The following is a 19,900-nucleotide window of genomic DNA, read 5'->3' on the forward strand; positions in this document are numbered from 1 at the left end:
AAACACTACTACATAAATTTTGTAGATGATTATTCAAGATATACAAAAGTTTATCTCCTAAGGACAAAGATGAAGCTGAAAACTTCTTTCTTATTTAAGGCAGAAGTTGAAAATCAGTCAGATAGGAGAATCAAACGGGTTAGATCTGATAGAGGTGGTGAATATGGATCTAATTTCTTAAAAGATATTTGTGAAAAGAATGGCATAATTCATGAAACTTCAGCCCCTTTTTTTCCTCAACAGAATGGTATAGCCGAAAGGAAAAATAGAACTTTAAAAGAGATGATGAATTCTTTACTAAGTTCAGGGTTATGATAACATGTGGGGAAATCCATTCTATCGTCAACTCATATCTTGAACCGAGTTCCTTATAAGAAATTAGATTCTACCCCATATGAATTGTGAAAAGGATACGCTCCTAATTATAATATTTGAAAGTGTGGGGGTGTCTGGCTAAAGTGGGTTTGCCAGACTTTAAGAAGTCCACCATTGGACCTAAAACCGTTGATGCAGTGTTTTAGGGTATGCTACGAATAGTGTTGCATACAGATTCATGCTTTTACAAGATTATTCTATTTGTGAGTCAAGAGATGCTGTTTTCTTTAAAAATACCTTTCCTTTAAAGGAACCAAGATTAATGCCGAAACACAAAAGAATATATTCCATCAACTTCTTCTAGTAATCCTGCTAGGTCTTCTGAACAAATTGATTTTGAGCCTAGAAGAAGTAAAAGGCAAGAGTTGAAACCTCTTTTGGACCAGACTTTATTACTTCATTTATTTCTAAGATAAATGATTTAGACTCCATTTCAGATCCTATAGCTCAAATTTTCTTATTAGATGAGGATCCTAAAACTTTTGAAGAAGCTATAAGGTCTATCGATGCTAGTTTTTGGAAAAGCGCTGTTAATGATGAACTAGATCGATAATGTCTAATCATACTTGGGAATTAGTTGACTTGCCTAAGGGATTCAAACCAATCTCCAACAAAGGGTCTTCAGAAGAAACTAAGGCCAGATGGTTTGATTCAGCGGTATAAGGCAAGGTTATTCGTCAAAAGGTTTACTCAAAGGTTTGGTTTAGACTACTTTGATATACTCTCCAGTTACGAAAATCTCAACGATTCGTGCATTATTTGCGCTAGCCTCTATTCATAAGTTACAGGTACATCAAATGGATGTTAAGACTGCTTTCTTGAATGGGGATCTAGATGAGGAGATTTGCATGGAGCAGCCACTAGGTTTTGAAGCACCTGGTATGGAAGGGAAAGTCTGTAGACTTAAAAAGTCACTTATGGACTTAAGCAGGTCCTAAACAGTGGTATGAGAAATTCCAATAAACTATTCTTAGTTTTGGTTTTGTTGTGAATGGTTCGGATGCTTGTGTGTATTCGAAGATGTTTGACACTAAATGTGTCATCATAAGCCTGTATGTTGATGACATGTTGATTTTCAGTTCTAACATCGAGTCCATTAACAAAGTTAAGAGTTTCTTGTCCACTAAGTTTGAGATGACAGATTTGGGAGAAGTTGATGTAATCTTAGGAGTCAAGTTACCAAAACTGAAAAGGGATTTTCTTTAAGTCAAGCACATTATATAGAGAAAGTGCTAAAGAAATTTAACAGTTTTGATGGCGTCCTTGTTCGAACTCCTTATGACCCTAGCATGCATCTTGTTAAGAATAAAGGATGTAGCGTTTCCCAAACTGAATATGCTAAATTAATCGGAAGCTTAATGTTCTTAATGAACTATACTCGGCCTGATATTGCTTATTCTGTGAGTAGACTGAGTAGATATACTCATAATCCGAGTGGTGAACACTGGATTGCTCTTAAACGCTTACTGAAGTATCTTAAGGGTACTTTGGATTGGAAACTTGAGTTCGTTGGCTTTCCTGTGGTACTGGAAGGATATTGTGATGCCAAGTGGGTTTCTGATAATGATGAGGTAAGCTCTACGAGCGGGTATGTTTTTACTTTGGGGGAGCAGCAATCTGGAAGTCATCAAAGCATACTTGTATTACTCGTTCTACCATGGAGTCAGAGTTTAGCTCTTGACCTAGCTGGGCAAGAAGCCGAGTGGCTCAGAAGCTTGTTAGCAGATATTCCGTTGTGGGGAAGACCGACTCCTCCGGTTTCATTATTGTGTGATTCACAAGCTGCGATATGTATGGCTAAGAACCAAGCTTACAATGGTAAGAAAATACACATTAGCATAAGACATGAATATGTTAGACACTTAATAAAGAATGGAGTGCTCTCTTTAGTGTATGAAGTCGGAAAGGAACCTAGCAGATCCACTTACCAAAGGGTTAAGTCGGAAACTGGTCCTAGATTCGTCGAGGGGGATGGGTCTAAAGCCCATTGGTTGAGGAATTCATGGTGGATACCCAACTTAGTTATCTAAGTTCCATGTGGTCAAACGAAACCATGGAAAGACTCATAGTGCACATCCTACTGCCTATCCCTATGATGAATAATGTGCATGCCCAGGATGAGCTTAACTGCTCTTAATAAATTCATAGCCCAGGCTTTGGGTGGTCTTAGTGAGAAAGACTTGATGAATTTACCGATTTTGGTTGAATATCTATTCTTAATAAGTTCATAACCCAGAGTGAGTGGGTAGGAAATGATGAACTTACCGACAGAAGGTTGAGTTTGTTAAACTCTTAATAAACTCAAATCCAAGTATTTGGATGGTTCTAGTGAGAAGGACTTATTGAATTACCAATAAATGAGGTTGAATATTTATTCTTAATGACTTCTTAGCCCAGAGTTTGGGTGGTTCATTTATAATGAACTTGAAGAAAGTCACCATACCCTTTGTGAGGTTGAGCTATTATAAAGCTCTTAATTATTTCATATCCCTTTTAAGGGTGGTTTATGTTGAGATAAACTTGATGAAATAAACTATGTAAGTGAGAAGGGTTAGCCGCCTTCTATGAAAATGTTGGGCCATTTTTCTAGCCACTTACTAGAATCCTGAGGTAAGATGGCCAAATATATACTTTTGTATATATATATCTTACATCGATGACTCAGGTGGATGAAGGTTAGTTATGTGTTATGAGTTTACCCCCATCTTAGAAAGTTCCAGACTAGTTTCACTTATCTAAGAAGGATTGCTCATCATCATTATGTACTAGTTCCAGTTACGTTCACTAGTGCATAAGCAAGTAATCTCGCTATTGCTCTTCTGGAAAGTTTGTTTTCGAGTTTCAGAAGAATTCTTTCGCATTTGGGGAATGTTGGTAATGCTCAATCCCACATAGTATTGGAAACACTATTGGGAATGGTATTTATAGTATGAAATTACTACTTCCTGTTGAGTGAAAGAGACAAGGGGGACTCTCGAGCACCGCCGCCGCCGTCGTCCATCTTGGCTCGACACGGCTCGGCTCGGCTCGTGGTCGTGGTCGTAGTAATACGTGTCTTCGACATGTCCGCGCGGATATTATTTTTAGAGAAAATTCTTGAGGATTTTTTCTTTGAAAAGAAACAAATGGAAAAATGTGAAAGATTTCAACTGATATTTATAGGTGCTGAGGACTGCTTAATTTCAAATGATAACAGCTGGTTTATGAGAGTTATCAGAAATTAAACAGCTTTTCCTAAATTAATCAAAAACGTTAAGATGTATCTGGATTGATTTCCAGCTTTGTACAGAGGAGACAAGTTGTTAATATCAGGAGTTACATGAGTTATTTGATTTAATTCCATGGTTACATGATATAATTTCGGAGTTATAATAGCTGAACAATGATGCAATGAACCTGGACTATTTTTGAGTCATGTTCATCTAGACGTTTCAGCTGTTACAAAAGAAGAGATTTAATCCTAAAAATTTTATGGACGATTTTAACCCTATTTCTAGCCTATAAATAGAGGGTTATATTCAACTTCTCAACTCACTCTCATCATTCACAATTCACTCTCAAAGTGTTTTCTGCAATTATTCTTTCTATGCTTTCCGATAAGAAGAGCAACCACCGCAGTCTACTCCGATTTCGGGTGTACGGAATTCGAAGCGTGTTAACCTCGGGGGACAGTCCACCTACTGCAGCGATTACACACATCGGAGCGAATTCGTTTCTAAGGCAGTGGTTATACCACGACGGTTTACGAATCAGTTCCTTTTAATTACTGTTTATATTTTCAGTCAATGCTAACGGTGTAGTTTGCAGTTCATATATCCAATAGTTGAGATCAGTCGGCTCAAGTGCATCATCCCTCATATCTTCTATCTAATGACCAGGGTTTATCACACAATCATATATAATTGAGAGGAACCTGTAGAACCAAAAAGCCTCCTTTTTGTGTTGTATGAATCTTGGTTGTGAAGCTGCATTTGGGGCCATCGTTGTTACTGGCCTGGAGACCCTAGCACTAGAGATAAAACCCAAATTGGATAAGTGTTTCCCGTGAAAATTTGACCCTAAAAAATCAGTCCTTTTTGGGGTTACCCCTCTGATGAAAGTGAATCTGTCAGCTCCCCTGAGCATGGAGGAAGGCAAGAAGCCATTGAAAACTTTGTGCTAGTGGATTCTAAGACATTTTTTTCCTGTAATTTTTTGTTTGTTTGTTACTTTGCTTGAATTCTGTGTTTATGTCTGTGATTAGAAATTAATGGCTAAAACGTTCAGAAATAAGAAATGCAAATCAGCTGAAGTTGATTGAGTAGGTAGATTTTTTTTGTATAACTATTGATATTCAATCTATTGATCGACTAATCTAGGTAGGGAATTGCAGAGGCAATAGCAACTCTCCTAATGTAATTTGCTCTATTTGCAAACATCAAGATTTGAACACTCGACCTTGTTTAAAGGATCTAATGTCTCATCCCACTAAACCAACTGGTTGTTAGTGATTGAATAGTTAGATTTTAATATTTTTTCAAAGATTTGAAGTTCAAATCCCTAAATACAATCTTTAAATTTTTATTAAGTAAAAGTACGTTGTTTTGGTGTGACAGTTATGTTATCGTATCGTTAGTGATAGTATAAATAAATTAACGGTATTTGGAGTAGTTTTCTCTTATATCTATGATCATGTAGCTTGAAACTCAAACCGACATCGTGATGTAGTCCATGGTCATGTGTATAGAGGTGTTCAATACAATCACCGAATCGATTAAATTTCCATTGATCGAATTAATTAATTTTTTCTTTAATCATTAATTGAATTGAATTATATATTGAAAATATTAATCATATTGAACAAAGTTTGGTTAGTTCGGTCATCGGTCGAATTAACTAATTTTTTTATAAATTTTTTAGTTAGATTAATTTGAGTTTAATATATATATATATATATTGTTTGAGTTAAAATTTAATTAGGTCTTGATAATTGACGAGTCTAGTGTGGTTAAAAACAGTTAAGTCTTAATTATTATGAGTTTGAGTTTAAAATGTATTTATTTTATATAATATATTAATATGTTATATTTTTAGTTAATTTTGTTAATAATTAATTAATTAATTTCGAACCGAATTAACCGTTGATCGAATATTAAAAAAATACCATTCTTTAACCGAACTAATTCAATTTAATCAATTAATTCGATTAATTTCAAGATGTGTACATCTCTACATGTGCATCACAAGAATCACATCCCTCTAATTTACTAGCCCTTGAATGATTCAATATAGGATGTGACTCGAGTCGCATATGCAATTGCATCAGAAATATATACTCAGTTAATCAACTCGTTTAAAGTATACGAATGAGTTGCGAACCTTTAAATATCTCGAAACAACTATTAGAATAACTGAATAACATTACGCATAGTTACTCTAAGTCCTCCACGGTATCATCCGTTATATTCCTCCATTAGCATTTATTGCATTATCATGTAAGTACTAAAGAATTTACGATAAAGCTACCTCATGCACGGCGATGATGGTGAAAACAGAAGGAAAAAAATGAATGGGTTGGCTATTGAGATAGACAAGAGAGTGAGACGAAGGGAATGAAAAAAGGGGCTGAATGCAGAGGATAATAGAAATAGACAGCAGTGAAAGAGGAATTTGCCAAACAGAGATGGACCCATTTTGCCTATCATGAACAAACAACGAAAGGGAATCTTTCTGGGTTGGCCGCCTAGGCGCCTACTACGATTTCTCGACGTGTTCATACAATAGAAAGCATAGTTCAATGTTTGGGTATTAGGGGGGAATAGGAATGATTGAATTATTAAAGTGGGTTTCTAGGACTAAGAAAAGGAAAGGGAAATATATTTTATTTATAGTTTTTTTTTAGGAAATCAGAACAGCTTTCCTAAGGAAGAAAAGTCGTTTAGTCGTTTACTCGTTTCCGTTTCCGTTTCCGTTTCCGAAAGGTAATAATAAAAACAGAGAGGAAGCAATTAAAAGATCACAGCTTTGTAACAACTAACAGATCTGGAGATATAAAGGAGTTGCTTGCCCTTTGCTTTAGTGCAATTGAAATTCGAAATGAAATGAGCAAGCGGCATTGATTTTGAATCTCTCAAGCTGGGTCAGGTGAGTAGCGATGGAGTCAGAAACGGCTTCGTCAGCGGATGAACAGAAACCATCTGCTTCTGCAGCTGATACCAGAGGGAAGCATCGGATTCTAGCTCAACTCAAGCGTGTCGAACAAGAATCCAGGCTTCTCCAGGTTAGCTTTTTCTTTTTCATTTTTCCTTTTCCACTTATATTCTGGTTTCCTCAATTTAATGGGAGGAAAATAGTTCATGGTAGAGTCGAAGTCCAAATAAACTTCACAATAAAATACTATACGCTCAAGTCTGCTACAAGGTGCAAGTGTTCAACTCCATATGACCTTTAAGTACTTTCATTGTGGGATCCAAGTCTCCTACCTTGCAATTAGTACCATAAGTGGTTAAGTTCTCTTACCACTTACATGAGATCCCAATTCAATAGCTTCTGATCTTTTTTTTTTTTGGATGCTTTTTTGTACTATTAACTTTTTTTTCGCAGAACTGTAATTTTCTTGAACTTGCAAAAATCTGCCAGGGATGTTGCAGATATGATCTTCATCAGGTTATACTGATGTTTAGGAAGGCTTTATTGGAGGCAGGATGAAGTTCTGGATGTTGCTAAACTTTTTCTTTTTCCTTTTCTCTTGAATTCAGTGATGAATAGTTTTGAGTTAGTGTTTTTGGCACCATAAGATGAACTTTGTAGTCTTGATTGCTGCTCATATTTCATTTTGAAGAATTAAGGCGATACGCTGCATTGAAAGGGCTGGTTGGATCCCTGTGTTATGGCAAAGAGCTTTTTGCATTAGTATTTGACTTGCTGCTCTTGCTAAGCCTCACCTTGATTAGTCATATGCCTAGCATCAGTTAAATAAACAAGCTTTTAGCAATGCATAAAACCTATATAGAGTGCTGCTATATTCCTCAAGTTATCTTATCCATTCGCACTTCATAGACTAGCCGATTGGTACGGATGGAGTTCTTGGTCTTCAGCTCACAGATGTAGCTTTTTCGCGTCCCATTTTTGCCTATCTTACTGCTTCTTAGGCAGATCATGATTTTAGTACTTGAATCAACAAGATTTGTTTTACTTTGAGGAATGTCATACTTTAGTGATTCAAAAAGTTGCTGTGTGCTGAAAATGTACCATTTTGCAGTTTAGTATGTCTTATTCTTTCTCTTTTCATGTATTCTTCTTTTTCCAGGACGAGATGGAAGAGCTCGAGAGAACTGACAATGTTTCGACAGTGTCTGAGGAGTAAGTATAAGAATTAAGTTCTCTTTCCAATGAAGTTGCAAAAGTAGAGTAGTAGGAGGGGAAGGAGCAAGGGGAAACTGGAATATAAACTATTATCATTTATCATTACATGATAAGTTTATCTCACAAAAATTGTATGGTAACTGGTTCGATTGGAATTAATCTCTCCTTTTCCCCCTCAGGTTGCTGCTTAGCTTGGAGACAAGACCAGATCCACTACTCCCAGTGTAATTACAACAACTTGAATTATTTTTGTACCTTTTGTTTTAGATAAAGTGTTTTTTCCTCTAATGCTTGTGTTTATTCTGATCACAGAACGCATGGTCCTATAAACCCATCATGGGTTTTGAAGGGCCCCCAGCTCCAAAGGTTGCACATGCCAGATTCTATGATTTGAGGCAATCTAGCATTTTTGCCAAGACATGTTAAAATGTTACAGCTTAGTTAGTTGTTATCTTAACAGTGTGCATACTCATTTTATGTGGCTTTGTATAATTTACTTTTTCCGATCCAGATGAAATTTGTATATCAGATACATCTACTGCAGATTTGAGCTTCTAAACGGATCGTTCTTGTCTTCATTCTGCCCCTTCCCAAAGTTATTTCCATATTTTACGGACTATAATTCTATGAACTTGTTTCAGGACAATAAGAGATTAATTAATGAAGGGCCACAAGAAGACACCATTTTTTTTGGGTGCAAAATCACTGCAAGAGATTCAGCTGCAACAGCTTTGATTACACAAAGAAGGGAATGCTGACTCAGCTCGGAATTATCAGGTGGGACATATGAAGCGAGACTGTCCGAAGTTGAAAAAAGCAGACTGATGAGAAGCGTGATGGCTCATCCAAGTCTGTGAACGTGGTCGAGGATACTTCTGATTGCAGTGAGGGTGATATGCTTTCTATTTCAACGACACAATTGACGGATGCTTGGATTCTTGATTCTGGATGTTCTTATCACATCACGCCAAATAGGGAATGGTTTTCGACATACAGGCCGGTTAATTCTGGTTCGGTTTATTTGGGTGATGATCGATGTTGCAATATTGTTGGTATTGGTGATGTCAGAATTAAGATGCACGATGGCTCCGTTCGGACGTTGAGTGGTGTTCGACATATCCCAGACTTGAAGAAGAATTGATTTCCTTGGGCACTTTGCACAAGAATGGTTTTATCCCTAAGGCTGACGAGGATAGGGAAACCATTCGGATTGTTAAAGGAGCATTGACTGTGATGAAAGGCAAGATGACTGCAGGGAATATCTACAGATTGTTAGGGAGTACCGTTGCAGGTGGAGTTCACTCTGTTGAGTCCTGTGATGATACGACAAAATTGTGGCATATGCGCCTTGCTCATCTTAGTGAACGTGGTATGACAGAATTACACAAGAAAACTTGTTGCATGGTGTCAAAAGCTGTAAGCTCGACTTTTGCAAGTATTGTGTTCTTGGTAAACAGACTAAAGTCCGTTTCAAGACTGCGAAGCACACAACTCAAGGGATTCTTGATTATGTGCATTCTGATGTATGGGGGCCTTCCACGACATCGTCTTTGGGTGGATCTATGTACTATGTTACTTTTATTGATGATTTTTCATGGAAAGTTTGGGTGTATTTTTGAAACAGAAATCTGAAGTTTTGAGAAGTTCAAGCTGTGGAAAGCTGAGGTAGAAAACCAAACAGGACGAAAAATCAAGTGTTTGCGGTCTGACAATGGTACGGAGTACACAGATTCACAGTTCCTACAATTCTGTAAGGAACATGGGATTCAGAGGCATTTTACAGTGCGCAAGACACCACAACAGAATGGTGTTGCGGAACGAATGAACAGGTCGTTGAATGAAAGAGCCAGATGTTTGCGGTTGAATGCGGGGCTTCCCAAACACTTCTGGGCTGAGGCTGTTAACATGGCGTGTTACCTTATCAACAGATCGCCAAGGGCATCGCTGGCTGGGAAAGTTGCAGAAGAGGTATGGACTGGTCATGATGTTAGTTTTGATAACTTACGGATTTTTGGTTGTCCTGCTTATGTGCATGTACCTACTGATGAGAGATCCAAACTTGATGCAAAATCGAAGGAGTGCATTTTTTGGGTTACAAGAAAGGTGTCAAAGGATTCAAGTTCTGGGATCCAGTTGCGAAGAAAGTTGTGATTAGTAGAGATGTCGTTTTTGATGAACAATCCATGTTGCAGCAGAAGCAAGACACGACAGTGGTGGATTTCGAGCAGTTTCCAGTTGAGAAACCAGAAACTTCTCAACCGACTTCTGGTGGTTCCACTACGGATGATTTGCAGGATTATAGTCTCGCCAGAGACAGGGTGAGACGGACGAATATAAAGCCTCCGAACAGATTGGGTTTTGAAGACTTGGTATCTTTTGCACTTATTGTTAGCAGTGATGATCCGGTTACTTTTCATGATGCCGTTACTAGTCAGGAAAACGACTAGTGGATGACAGCCATGGTTGAGGAGATGGAGTCTTTGAATCACAATCGCACATGGGAGTTAGTTCCCCTTCCTGAGGGTAAGAAGCCGATTGGTTGCAAATGGGTGTATAAGAAGAAACCAGTAGTAACAGAAAAAGAGGGGGAGAAGTTCAAGGCTCGTTTGGTAGCGAAGGGTTTTTCACAGCAGAAAGGAGTTGATTATGATGAAATCTTTTCTCCTGTGGTCAGGCACACTTCAATCCGAGCAGTACTTGCATTGGTGGCTAGTTGGGATTTGCATTTAGAGCAGATGGATGTTAAAACTGCTTTTTTGCATGGTGATTTAGAGGAGCAGATCTACATGCGGCAACCTGAAGGTTTCACTCAACCTGGAAACGAGCATTTAGTTTGCAGATTGAAGAAATCTTTGTACGGGTTGAAACAGTCTCCGAGACAATGGTATAAACGGTTTGACTCATATATGATCAAGATTGGCTACAACCGATGTGAGTATGATTGTTGTGTCTATGTTAAGAGCCTTGATGATGATTCTTTTATTTTTCTATTACTGTATGTTGATGATATGTTGATTGCTGCGAAGAACATGGATGATGTTATCGGTTTGAAAACTTTATTGAGTCAGGAATTTGATATGAAAGATTTAGGTGCTGCAAAGAAAATTCTTGGAATGGAAATTTGCAGGGACAGAGACTCAAGGAAACTGCGGCTATCTCAACGGGGTTATGTTGAGAAAATGCTAGAAAGGTTTGCGATGAGCAGCGCGAAACCAGTTAGCACTCCATTGGCGAATCACTTTAAGCTCTCATCAGAACAGTGCCCTAAGACAGATAAGGAAGCTGAAAATATGGCAAAGGTTCCGTATTCTAATGCTGTTGGCTGCTTGATGTATGCGATGGTATGTACTCGTCCTGATTTAGCTCATGCTGTTAGTCAAGTTTGTAAGTACATGTCTAAACCTGGTAAGCAACATTGGGATGCAGTCAAGTGGATCTTTCGGTACTTAAAGGGTACTGTGGGACATGGAATTGTTTTTGGGAGTCAGCGGGATAATCCTTTGGTTGTAGGATATGTGGATTCAGATTATGCAGGTGACTTGGATAATAGAAGATCTACGACAGGGTATGTGTTTACTCTTGGTGGAGGGCCTATTTGCTGGAAGTCTACTGTTCAATCTGTCGTGGCACTATCTACAACTGAAGCTGAATACATGGCAGCGGCTGAAGCTGCAAAAGAAGCTTTATGGCTTATGGTTTAGTGAAGGAGTTGGGTGTTCAACAAGGTGGAGTTCAGTTGCTTTGTGATAATCAAAGTGCTATTCACTTGGCTAAGAATCAGGTATCGTGCTAGAACTAAACATATTGATGTAAGGTTCCACAAGATCAGAGAGTTGGTTGCATCTGGAGAGGTTTTGTTTCAGAAGGTACATACTGATGAGAATGCCGCTGATATGTTCACCAAGCCAGTTACGACAGACAAGTTCAAGCATTGCTTGGACTTGTTGAATGTTTCGAGTTGTTAAGAAGCAAGGTAACCCAACCCACATTGAAGTTTCCAAGGGGTAGGATATTCGCCAAGGTGGAGATTTGTTAGGTATGGCTCATAAATATACCAGTAAAGAGGACAGGAGATGGAGCGGAGTGAGCGAAGCGAACATCAACTGTCCTTACAAAGAAAGTCTCGTTGTGGGGTTACAAATTATGTGGGTTGGGGGTGCGGGGGCGTAGCCCCCGCGGTACGGTACATGGTTGATTTTGTAATTATGTACCAGGGTTTTCTATTATAAATAGAGATGTAACCTAGACCTAAAATATCATTGAATAAAAACTTCTAGCGCCGCCTAGGCACCGAGGACGTAAGCACATTGCCGAACCTCGTAAAATTCTCGTGTTCTTTTGTTTTCTTTACCCGTTTTCGTCAACATGCTATATTCCTCAAGTTATCTTATCCATTCGCACTTCATAGACTAGCCGATTTGGTACGGATGGAGTTCTTGGTCTTCAGCTCACAGATGTAGCTTTTTCGCGTCCCATTTTTGCCTATCTTTACTGCTTTCTTAGGCAGATCATGATTTTAGTACTTGAATCAACAAGATTTGTTTTACTTTGAGGAATGTCATACTTTAGTGATTCAAAAAGTTGCTGTGTGCTGAAAATGTACCATTTTGCAGTTTAGTATGTCTTATTCTTTCTCTTTTCATGTATTCTTCTTTTTCCAGGACGAGATGGAAGAGCTCGAGAGAACTGACAATGTTTCGACAGTGTCTGAGGAGTAAGTATAAGAATTAAGTTCTCTTTCCAATGAAGTTGCAAAAGTAGAGAGTAGGAGGGGAAGGAGCAAGGGGAAACTGGAATATAAACTATTATCATTTATCATTACATGATAAGTTTATCTCACAAAAATTGTATGGTAACCGGTTCGATTGGAATTAATCTCTCCTTTTCCCCTCTCAGTGTAATTACAAACAACTTGAATTATTTTGTACCTTTTGTTTTAGATAAAGTTGTTTTTTCCCTCTAATGCTTGTGTTTATTCTGATCACAGAACGCATGGTCCTATAAACCCATCATGGGATAGATGGTTTGAAGGGCCCCCAGACTCCAAAGGTTGCACATGCCAGATTCTATGATTTGAGGCAATCTAGCATTTGTTGCCAAGACATGTTAAAATGTTACAGCTTAGTTAGTTGTTATCTTAACAGTGTGCACTACTCAAGATTTTAGGTGGCTTTGTATAATTTACTTTTTCCGATCCAGATGAAATTTGTATATCAGATACATCTACTGCAGATTTGAGCTTCTAAACGGATCGTTCTTGTCTTCATTCTGCCCCTTCCCAAAGTTATTTCCATATTTTACCTGACTATAATTCTATGAACTTGTTTCAGGACAATAAGAGATTAATTTAATGAAGGGCCACAAGAAGACACCATTTTTTTTTGGTGCAAAATCATTCTGCAAGAGATTCAGCTGCAACAGCTTTGATTACACAAAGAAGGGAATGCTGACTCAGCATCGGAATTATCAGGTGTGTTGTCCATCGGTTTATGAGAGATTTGGCCAACTAGTCAAAAATTACATATCAAAGTCAAAGTTAAGAGTAAAAAAATGAAAAATCTATATTTTTATTTGAAATTCTGTCCAATCTGAGTTTAAAGTGTCCTCATTCAACCGAAACTTAATTTGTATTTTGAGGTAAAATATGATATATATATATATATATATAAGTTTTAAATTTTATTCGATAAAATAGAGATATAATTGAAAAAAAAAATATAGAGGGATATCATTGTAATTATCTTTAAATATATAGAGTATAATTATATTATTGTTCGAATCAGGTTGGGTCAGATATTTTCAATCTATACCTAAACTCGAACGAAAGACAAATTATATTCTAAAAAACTTAACCCGACTAACTTAAACTCATGTAAAGAAAATCAACCAATAAAATCAGATCAAATTAAGACTCATCATATTTGAGTCTCATGCTTATCCTATTTCTCCGCCCTTCATTCTAATTCCAGGAGCCGGTCGACGCACAGTGGCCAGTGGGCTTTCCATCCTCGGCTTATAAAATGCCCATTTTCAGTTTTAAGGTTGGACAGACCCCTTATTGGCCCAACAATAGAAAACACATCCTTTGGTTGAGCAATTTAGCCTGATAACTTGATGGCAGAGGGCTGGGGACCTGGGGTTGATCATAAATTAAGTTTAAATTCAATAACTTTTTAAAAATAAAAATACCATATGATTTAAATAAATGTATCGAATTTTTTATCTTTAAATTTAAGGATAAAGTACAAAAATGGTCCCTTGTCTGTAGGATACTATTTGATGAGTCCCTCAACTATTAAAAATTACAAAATGGTCACATGACTATTTATTATGTTCCAAATTTGTCATTTTCCATTAAAAATAATAGTCATCTGAGCTAGACGTTAACATATTGGCTGAGATATGATATTCATTTAAGATTATGATATTAAATTTTATCATACCTCATCCAACATGTTAACCTCTAGTTCATACGATCATTTTTTATCGGAAAATGAAGAGTTCGAAATATAATAAATAGTCGAGTGAGCATTTTGTAACTTTTAATAGTCGAATGACTCAATAAAACAACTTCCTATATTTGAGGGACTATTTTGTGACTTTAATAATCAATGGACAAGACAAAACAAAACAATACCTATAGTTGGGGGACTATTTGTGTGTTTTATCATAAAATTAAACACATACATTTAAAATTAATCATAATTCCCTTCAAGTCGTACTTTGCTGGATGATTGATATAGGCAATGAAACGTAATGACTATAGATTGGGGGCGTAAGAAATGAGATGAAGCATTTTTTGAACCCCCAGGACCAAAGTGTTGAGTATAAAAAAGATTATAGCTTATCTCAAAACACAAGTTCCTATATAATAATGGAGTTCCAATACATATTATATACTTCATTATCATATCTGTGTCTATCAAAAGAAAGTGATTACTCAGTACTTCCATTGGATTTTAAGATGAAGTCACCGAACTCAAGTTTCGGAACTTGGTTTCTCTTATCATCCTTTGAGTAAGTAGCTTATCCAAAAATATTTTTTCATGTATATCAACCATATAATTTTTTTATATGAGATGAATACAATAAAAATTTTAAAAAGACATCATAAGTAAAATACATAACAACCCGAAATAAATTCGAATTCCATAATGAGCATTTACCCACCATGAAACATACCTACATCCGCCATGTTTTGAGTCCAAAGTAATGGTTTAGTATAAATATCATAGAAAACTAATTAAAAGCAAACAATAAACTTCACTGCTAGAATAATACAAACATCTAGGGGAACCAACAAAGATCACAAGCTCAAAGGAACAAGACTAGAGAACTACAACATATATACTTGAGTCACTGACCAAATGTCCTAAACACATTAAATGAATCCTACAATAAAACGCAGTCATTAAACAGATAATAGATTAAAAAAGAGTACTCAAAAGTCATACCATCTAGTTACAATCAGAAATACCTAATCCTTGGTAGTTTTGTTGATTAGGGACTTGTGGATGTGTGGGATGACACCACCTCCAGCAATGGTACCCTTGATAAGGGTGTCCAGCTCTTCATCACCCCTAATGGCAAGCTGCAGATGTCTTGGAGTGATTCTCTTTACTTTCAGATCCTTGCTCGCATTTCCAGCCAACTCTAGAACCTCCGCAGTTAGGTACTCCAGGATGGAGGCCAAGTAAACGGCAGCTGTGGCACCAACTCTTCCATTTGCAGATGTCCTAGTCTTGAGGTGACGGTGGACACGACCCACCGGGAACTGAAATCAAAAGGAAAAATGAAACAACGGATGGGATTAAATCAAAGGTAAGAAACCAGGCAACAAGTATAATGAGAAATACCTGAATTCCGGCGCGAGATGACCGAGAAACCGGACGCTTCTTGTCCTTATCTTTGTCCTTGTCCTTATTAGCCGCTGTTGTTTTCGCCGCCAAAAGCCCCTTTCCACCTTTTCCTGCCATCTTTCTCCACCTGAAAAAATAAAAAACACAGTATTTAATTTCCAATTTGTACAAAAGAATGGAACTAATAAATACCAGTAAAGAAAATCCAGATCTGCTAAACGTTTACCAGATCTAGTCAAAGAAATTGTCCGAGTTAATGAATTCAGAAAAGAAAAAACATAACAAACAAATTTGGTTTTTATTTTTAAGAAATAGTGATGGCAAGGGAAAGAGACCTGATAAGTTTCGGAAGCTGGAGATCGAGCAGTGGAAATAAGGGAAGATGATGATACACAACAGATTAGGGGCAGGGTTTTTTATTTGACTTCACTTTAAGTGCCGGAAAACGTAACGGCGCTTAATTTTAGGTGGGAAAAAACTTATTTTTCACCTTTTTGAAAAGTTTCGCCTCAATTTACCCAACTACCCTCTCTTTTTCCCCAAAATTCCATACAACACTACCACCTTTGACCAAACATGTGCCCCTAGACTACTTGGCCACGTGTAACTCAAGTATTAAAAGGATAGGTAAACTATGAGATTTTAGTTGACTCATCCAAATATAAAATGTTACAAACTAGTCCTTTGAGTTATTTAAAGTTATCTAATGATCATCAACTGTTGATTTTTGAACGAAAAGTCAATATTGCGGGTAATAAAATTAACATAATACTAATAAATGTCTTTAACGTTTAATCATTGTTTTATTTTTAGCATAATTCTAAAATCTCATGTTTTATTTCTGAGCACCGTCCTATATCATAGAATCACCGATCTCCTTGTGCTGCTGTGGAGAATTTGGAATCGTCGAAATCTCTTCTGTCATGAGAGTCGGCTCCTACCAGGTTGTCACATTCTAACCGACGACTGGGCCCTGCAATTGACGTATTCAGCAGCCTCCACTCTTGGTCACAGTTTGCCGCAGTCCAGGTCCCCGATTCACTGGTGTAAATCTCTTCCGAACACCATCACTGTCAATGTTGACGGAGCTTGACTACGCGACATTGGGGCCTCGGCTGTTGGGGTTGTTGCTCGTGAGTCCAATGGCTTGGTAGTTCCAACTCTAAATACATATTGTATCTATCTATCTATCTATCTATCTATCTATCCATATGTATATATACCACACACAGAGGGTCTTGTTTTTGGTAGCACTGCCACTTCCAGTGATTTGCAGTTGCAGATCATGGGCTCTATTGTAGAGAAATATGCTTTGATAATCTATGGAGACTACATGGAAAACTACGAAGTGATGGTGCCTTTCTGGGTGCCGCAAGCCTTTGGAGTTCGAGTTGATTGTGTCTCTCCCAACAAGTTACCTGGTCAATAATGCATCACTGCCATCCTTGATTTCTTAGGGTTTGAGGTAAAAAAAACAAAGAGAAATGCTTCGCTATTTTCATCATCATATATGGCTGCTTAATTCTAAACCTTTCTTTCTTTTTTCTAGCTTTACTCAAAATTGCCAGGCTATTTATTTACGCTGATTTCGAACTTCGATGAAGTGAAGGCCAAATACTACGACGCCCTGACTATTCCTAGAGGCCGGTTCACCGAACTTCTCAGTGTTGACGATAAGGTCTTGGGTATTGTTAAAGGGTTTGCCAATTCGCCTATTGCCACGAGTTGCCACAGCCAACTCCTTCTGGCGGCGGCGGGGCTTTTGAAAGGCAAGAAATGCACTGCATTTGCAAGCATGAAACCAGTGATTGAACTGGCCGGTAGTATTTGGTGGGAGCAACGAAATACCACATCAGGTTTTGACATTACTGCTTGTCTCAAAGATGGAAACATATTGAGTTCAATAGGATGGCCGGCGTACGCTGAATATCTCAAAACTTTGTTTGAATCCATGGGAGCCCGAGTTCATGCAACCAAGACTAACTCGGTGCTTTCCTATGTGGGGTAAGATAAGCCCTTTGCACTAGGAATATAGATAGTTACACTGATAAAATTAATCACGACCCTCTTGTATTTTGTGCTTTCCAATGGACTATGTAAAAGATTACGAATTCAATGTCCCATTCCGTGCGCCCAAGCATTAGGCTGCAAGGTCGATACAGCTACCCCGAGAAGGAAAAAAGGAGAAACCTGTGTCACTGCTACCACGACGACGAAGGAGCCCAAGTTTTCAGCGAGAAACGTGGTCATAACCTGTTTATCGCAGCCAATTGGAATGATATCAGTGTTTATGACTATGATTGCATTGTCGTGCCGGGGGAGGTCTCCCAAGTTGCTCGTAATGAACGACAATGCAGTCAATCTAGTAAAGGAATTCGCCGAGAAAAACGGGGCCCTTGCTGGTATTGGGCAAGGGCAATGGCTCCTAGCTGTTGCTGGTGTTCTAAAGGCGATTTCTCACTAATTCACTATTTGTTTATACAATACCTTGTTGATTAATTACATATATGTATACATATATATGGGTTTTGAACATTAATGAATCGTGTAAATCAGTGGAAGAGATGTGCATGCGGCCATGGAATGAAGGTAATGGTGAAGATGGGTGGAGGAGACGTTGAAGAATCTAAAGGGTGTGTGTCTGATGGGAAGCCGGTGACTGCCATTGGATGGTCTGCCCTCCCTTCCTTCATATCTCAATTATCAAGGCTACTGGGATTATCTTTCGAGTTTTGAATGTGACAAAGTTTGTCTTTAGTCCAAAAGTAACATAAAAAGAAATGTATGCACTATGCACTGTGAATAAAGTTGGTTTATCTTTTATGTTTTAGATGTGACAAAGTTTGTGTTTTTAGTCCAAAAATAGCATAAAAAGAAATGTATGCACTATGCACCATGAATAAAGTTGGATTTGTCATCCTTGTAGTTATAAATTATTAGAAGTCGAGATGTCATCTTTTTCTAAAATCATGCCATTTAAGATACTAAGCAATTAGGAAAGTGAAGACAAGGTTTTTATCGGGTCGACAGAAGGAAAATGATGACGGTGGCGGTGAGAGTCACAGTGATGCTGATGAGACTCCGACGAAGTGAAAAACGAGAGACAAGAAGTTTAAGAGAGAAATTTGAAAGGGAAAAAAATAGAGGGAACAAATCTCCACATACCGGAAAAGGGGTTTATAAACCCCAAACTTAGGGTTACACTTTAAAAAAAGTGGTTCCATACATTGGCATAGTTATTCGTATTTTATATGTCGAAAGAGACGGCTAATAATGCGGAGGGCATGTGTTCGAGCTTGTCATGCATGTAAACAAAGGCCTTTTTGCCATTTTTCATATTATCAAGGCAAGAGAAATGGGTTAATTACACCAAAAATCCCTGAATCTCCCAGAATTTACGAAAATATTACAAATTTTCTTCCAATGATTACATGTTGGTGACCAGATTTATAAATTATTCAATTTGGTTCTCAAAAAGTCAGATTTTCAGTCTATTTTACCTTTTTAACTTCGTATTTCTTGCAATCGAGTTCCAAATTCAAAAGCTAAATATTCTAAAGTTTGATTTATTTAGTCAGAACTTTAAGATCAAATTTCGAAGTGCTATATTATCCTATTTTAATTTTAAATATATAGTTAAACTCAATGATAATAAATTTAAAACCATATTAGAAAAATACCTCTTTTATATGATTATTGGAGCACATAAAATAAAACCTTGAAACACCATTTACTTAACTAGTAAAAAAGAATGCTTCCAGCAACATTAAAATTCTTCAATGATAGTAAGCAAAATCATATATTGAGAGAACATAACAACATTTGTCCTATTTTGGTATTGTGAGAATCATCTGTTACATTTTTTCTATTTTAGTCACTAAATTTAAAGTAAAATTTCTTTTACAATAACAAGCCATATGTAAAATTTAAACTAAAACCTTTAGTGCAAGCAGGTGGGGCTCGCATCCCCAAGGATAAAAACACTGCCCAAAAAGCCTCATATGTGCATTTAATGCCTTTGCACATTATCTCAAAGTAAATTTTTGTATGCAGTGTTGATTTGATTTGATCGATATCTATTTATACATTAATATTTTTTTATCTGATATTTGTTTTATTAATCATTCATTTAACACGTGATAGATAATTAATTTAACAAATAAAAGATACATGACGTATGAGAATAACACGACAAATATGACAACTTATGAGAATAACACACCAAATATGACAAGTTTTTGTTTGTGAATAAATTAGAATATTTTTGTCAAATTTAAATCAATTGATAGTTATTTTGATACGTATATATATATATATATATA

At 37.2% G+C, this 19,900-nt stretch overlaps 2 protein-coding genes and 1 pseudogene across 3 annotated transcripts; 2 read left to right on the top strand and 1 right to left on the bottom strand.

Annotated features, from left to right (window-relative positions):
• Window positions 1-6,249: 6,249 nt before the first annotated feature.
• LOC120167694 (guanine nucleotide-binding protein subunit gamma 2-like) lies at window positions 6,250-13,071 on the top strand. The gene is made up of 4 exons (XM_039176633.1): window positions 6,250-6,634; window positions 7,664-7,716; window positions 7,899-7,943; window positions 12,707-13,071. The coding sequence occupies exons 1-4, from the start codon at window positions 6,509-6,511 to the stop codon at window positions 12,789-12,791; spliced, it is 309 nt and encodes a 102-aa protein (XP_039032564.1). The 5' UTR covers window positions 6,250-6,508; the 3' UTR covers window positions 12,792-13,071.
• Window positions 13,072-15,087: 2,016 nt separating this feature from the next.
• On the bottom strand, window positions 15,088-16,000 carry LOC120167693 (histone H2A variant 1-like). 2 transcript variants are annotated; one of them, XM_039176631.1, is made up of 3 exons: window positions 15,914-16,000; window positions 15,576-15,705; window positions 15,088-15,493 (listed from the first exon to the last, which is right to left on the bottom strand). In XM_039176631.1, the coding sequence occupies exons 2-3, from the start codon at window positions 15,693-15,695 to the stop codon at window positions 15,197-15,199; spliced, it is 417 nt and encodes a 138-aa protein (XP_039032562.1). In that variant the 5' UTR covers window positions 15,696-15,705; window positions 15,914-16,000; the 3' UTR covers window positions 15,088-15,196. The 2 variants fall into 2 exon arrangements, with proteins under 2 accessions (XP_039032562.1, XP_039032563.1); XM_039176632.1 differs by lacking the exon at window positions 15,914-16,000 and adding an exon at window positions 15,805-15,903.
• An 863-nt stretch (window positions 16,001-16,863) lies between these two features.
• On the top strand, window positions 16,864-18,314 carry LOC120167754 (annotated as a pseudogene).
• The last annotated feature ends 1,586 nt before the right edge of the window (window positions 18,315-19,900 follow it).

Source organism: Hibiscus syriacus, unplaced genomic scaffold, assembly GCF_006381635.1.
Source record: "Hibiscus syriacus cultivar Baekdansim isolate YM2019G1 unplaced genomic scaffold, ASM638163v2 tig00111693_pilon, whole genome shotgun sequence".
NCBI classification, from domain to species: domain Eukaryota; kingdom Viridiplantae; phylum Streptophyta; class Magnoliopsida; order Malvales; family Malvaceae; genus Hibiscus; species Hibiscus syriacus.

Excerpts from the sequence above, each read along its gene's own strand:
- LOC120167694 (XM_039176633.1), top strand. The coding sequence starts at position 6,509 with ATGGAGTCAGAAACGGCTTCGTCAGCGGATGAACAGAAACCATCTGCT. Across the intron at positions 7,717-7,898 it reads GTTTCGACAGTGTCTGAGGA|GTTGCTGCTTAGCTTGGAGA; the intron begins GTAAGTATAAGA and ends TTTCCCCCTCAG. Across the intron at positions 7,944-12,706 it reads CCAGATCCACTACTCCCAGT|AACGCATGGTCCTATAAACC; the intron begins GTAATTACAACA and ends TTCTGATCACAG.
- LOC120167693 (XM_039176631.1), bottom strand. The coding sequence starts at position 15,695 with ATGGCAGGAAAAGGTGGAAAGGGGCTTTTGGCGGCGAAAACAACAGCG. Across the intron at positions 15,494-15,575 it reads CATCTCGCGCCGGAATTCAG|TTCCCGGTGGGTCGTGTCCA; the intron begins GTATTTCTCATT and ends TTTTGATTTCAG.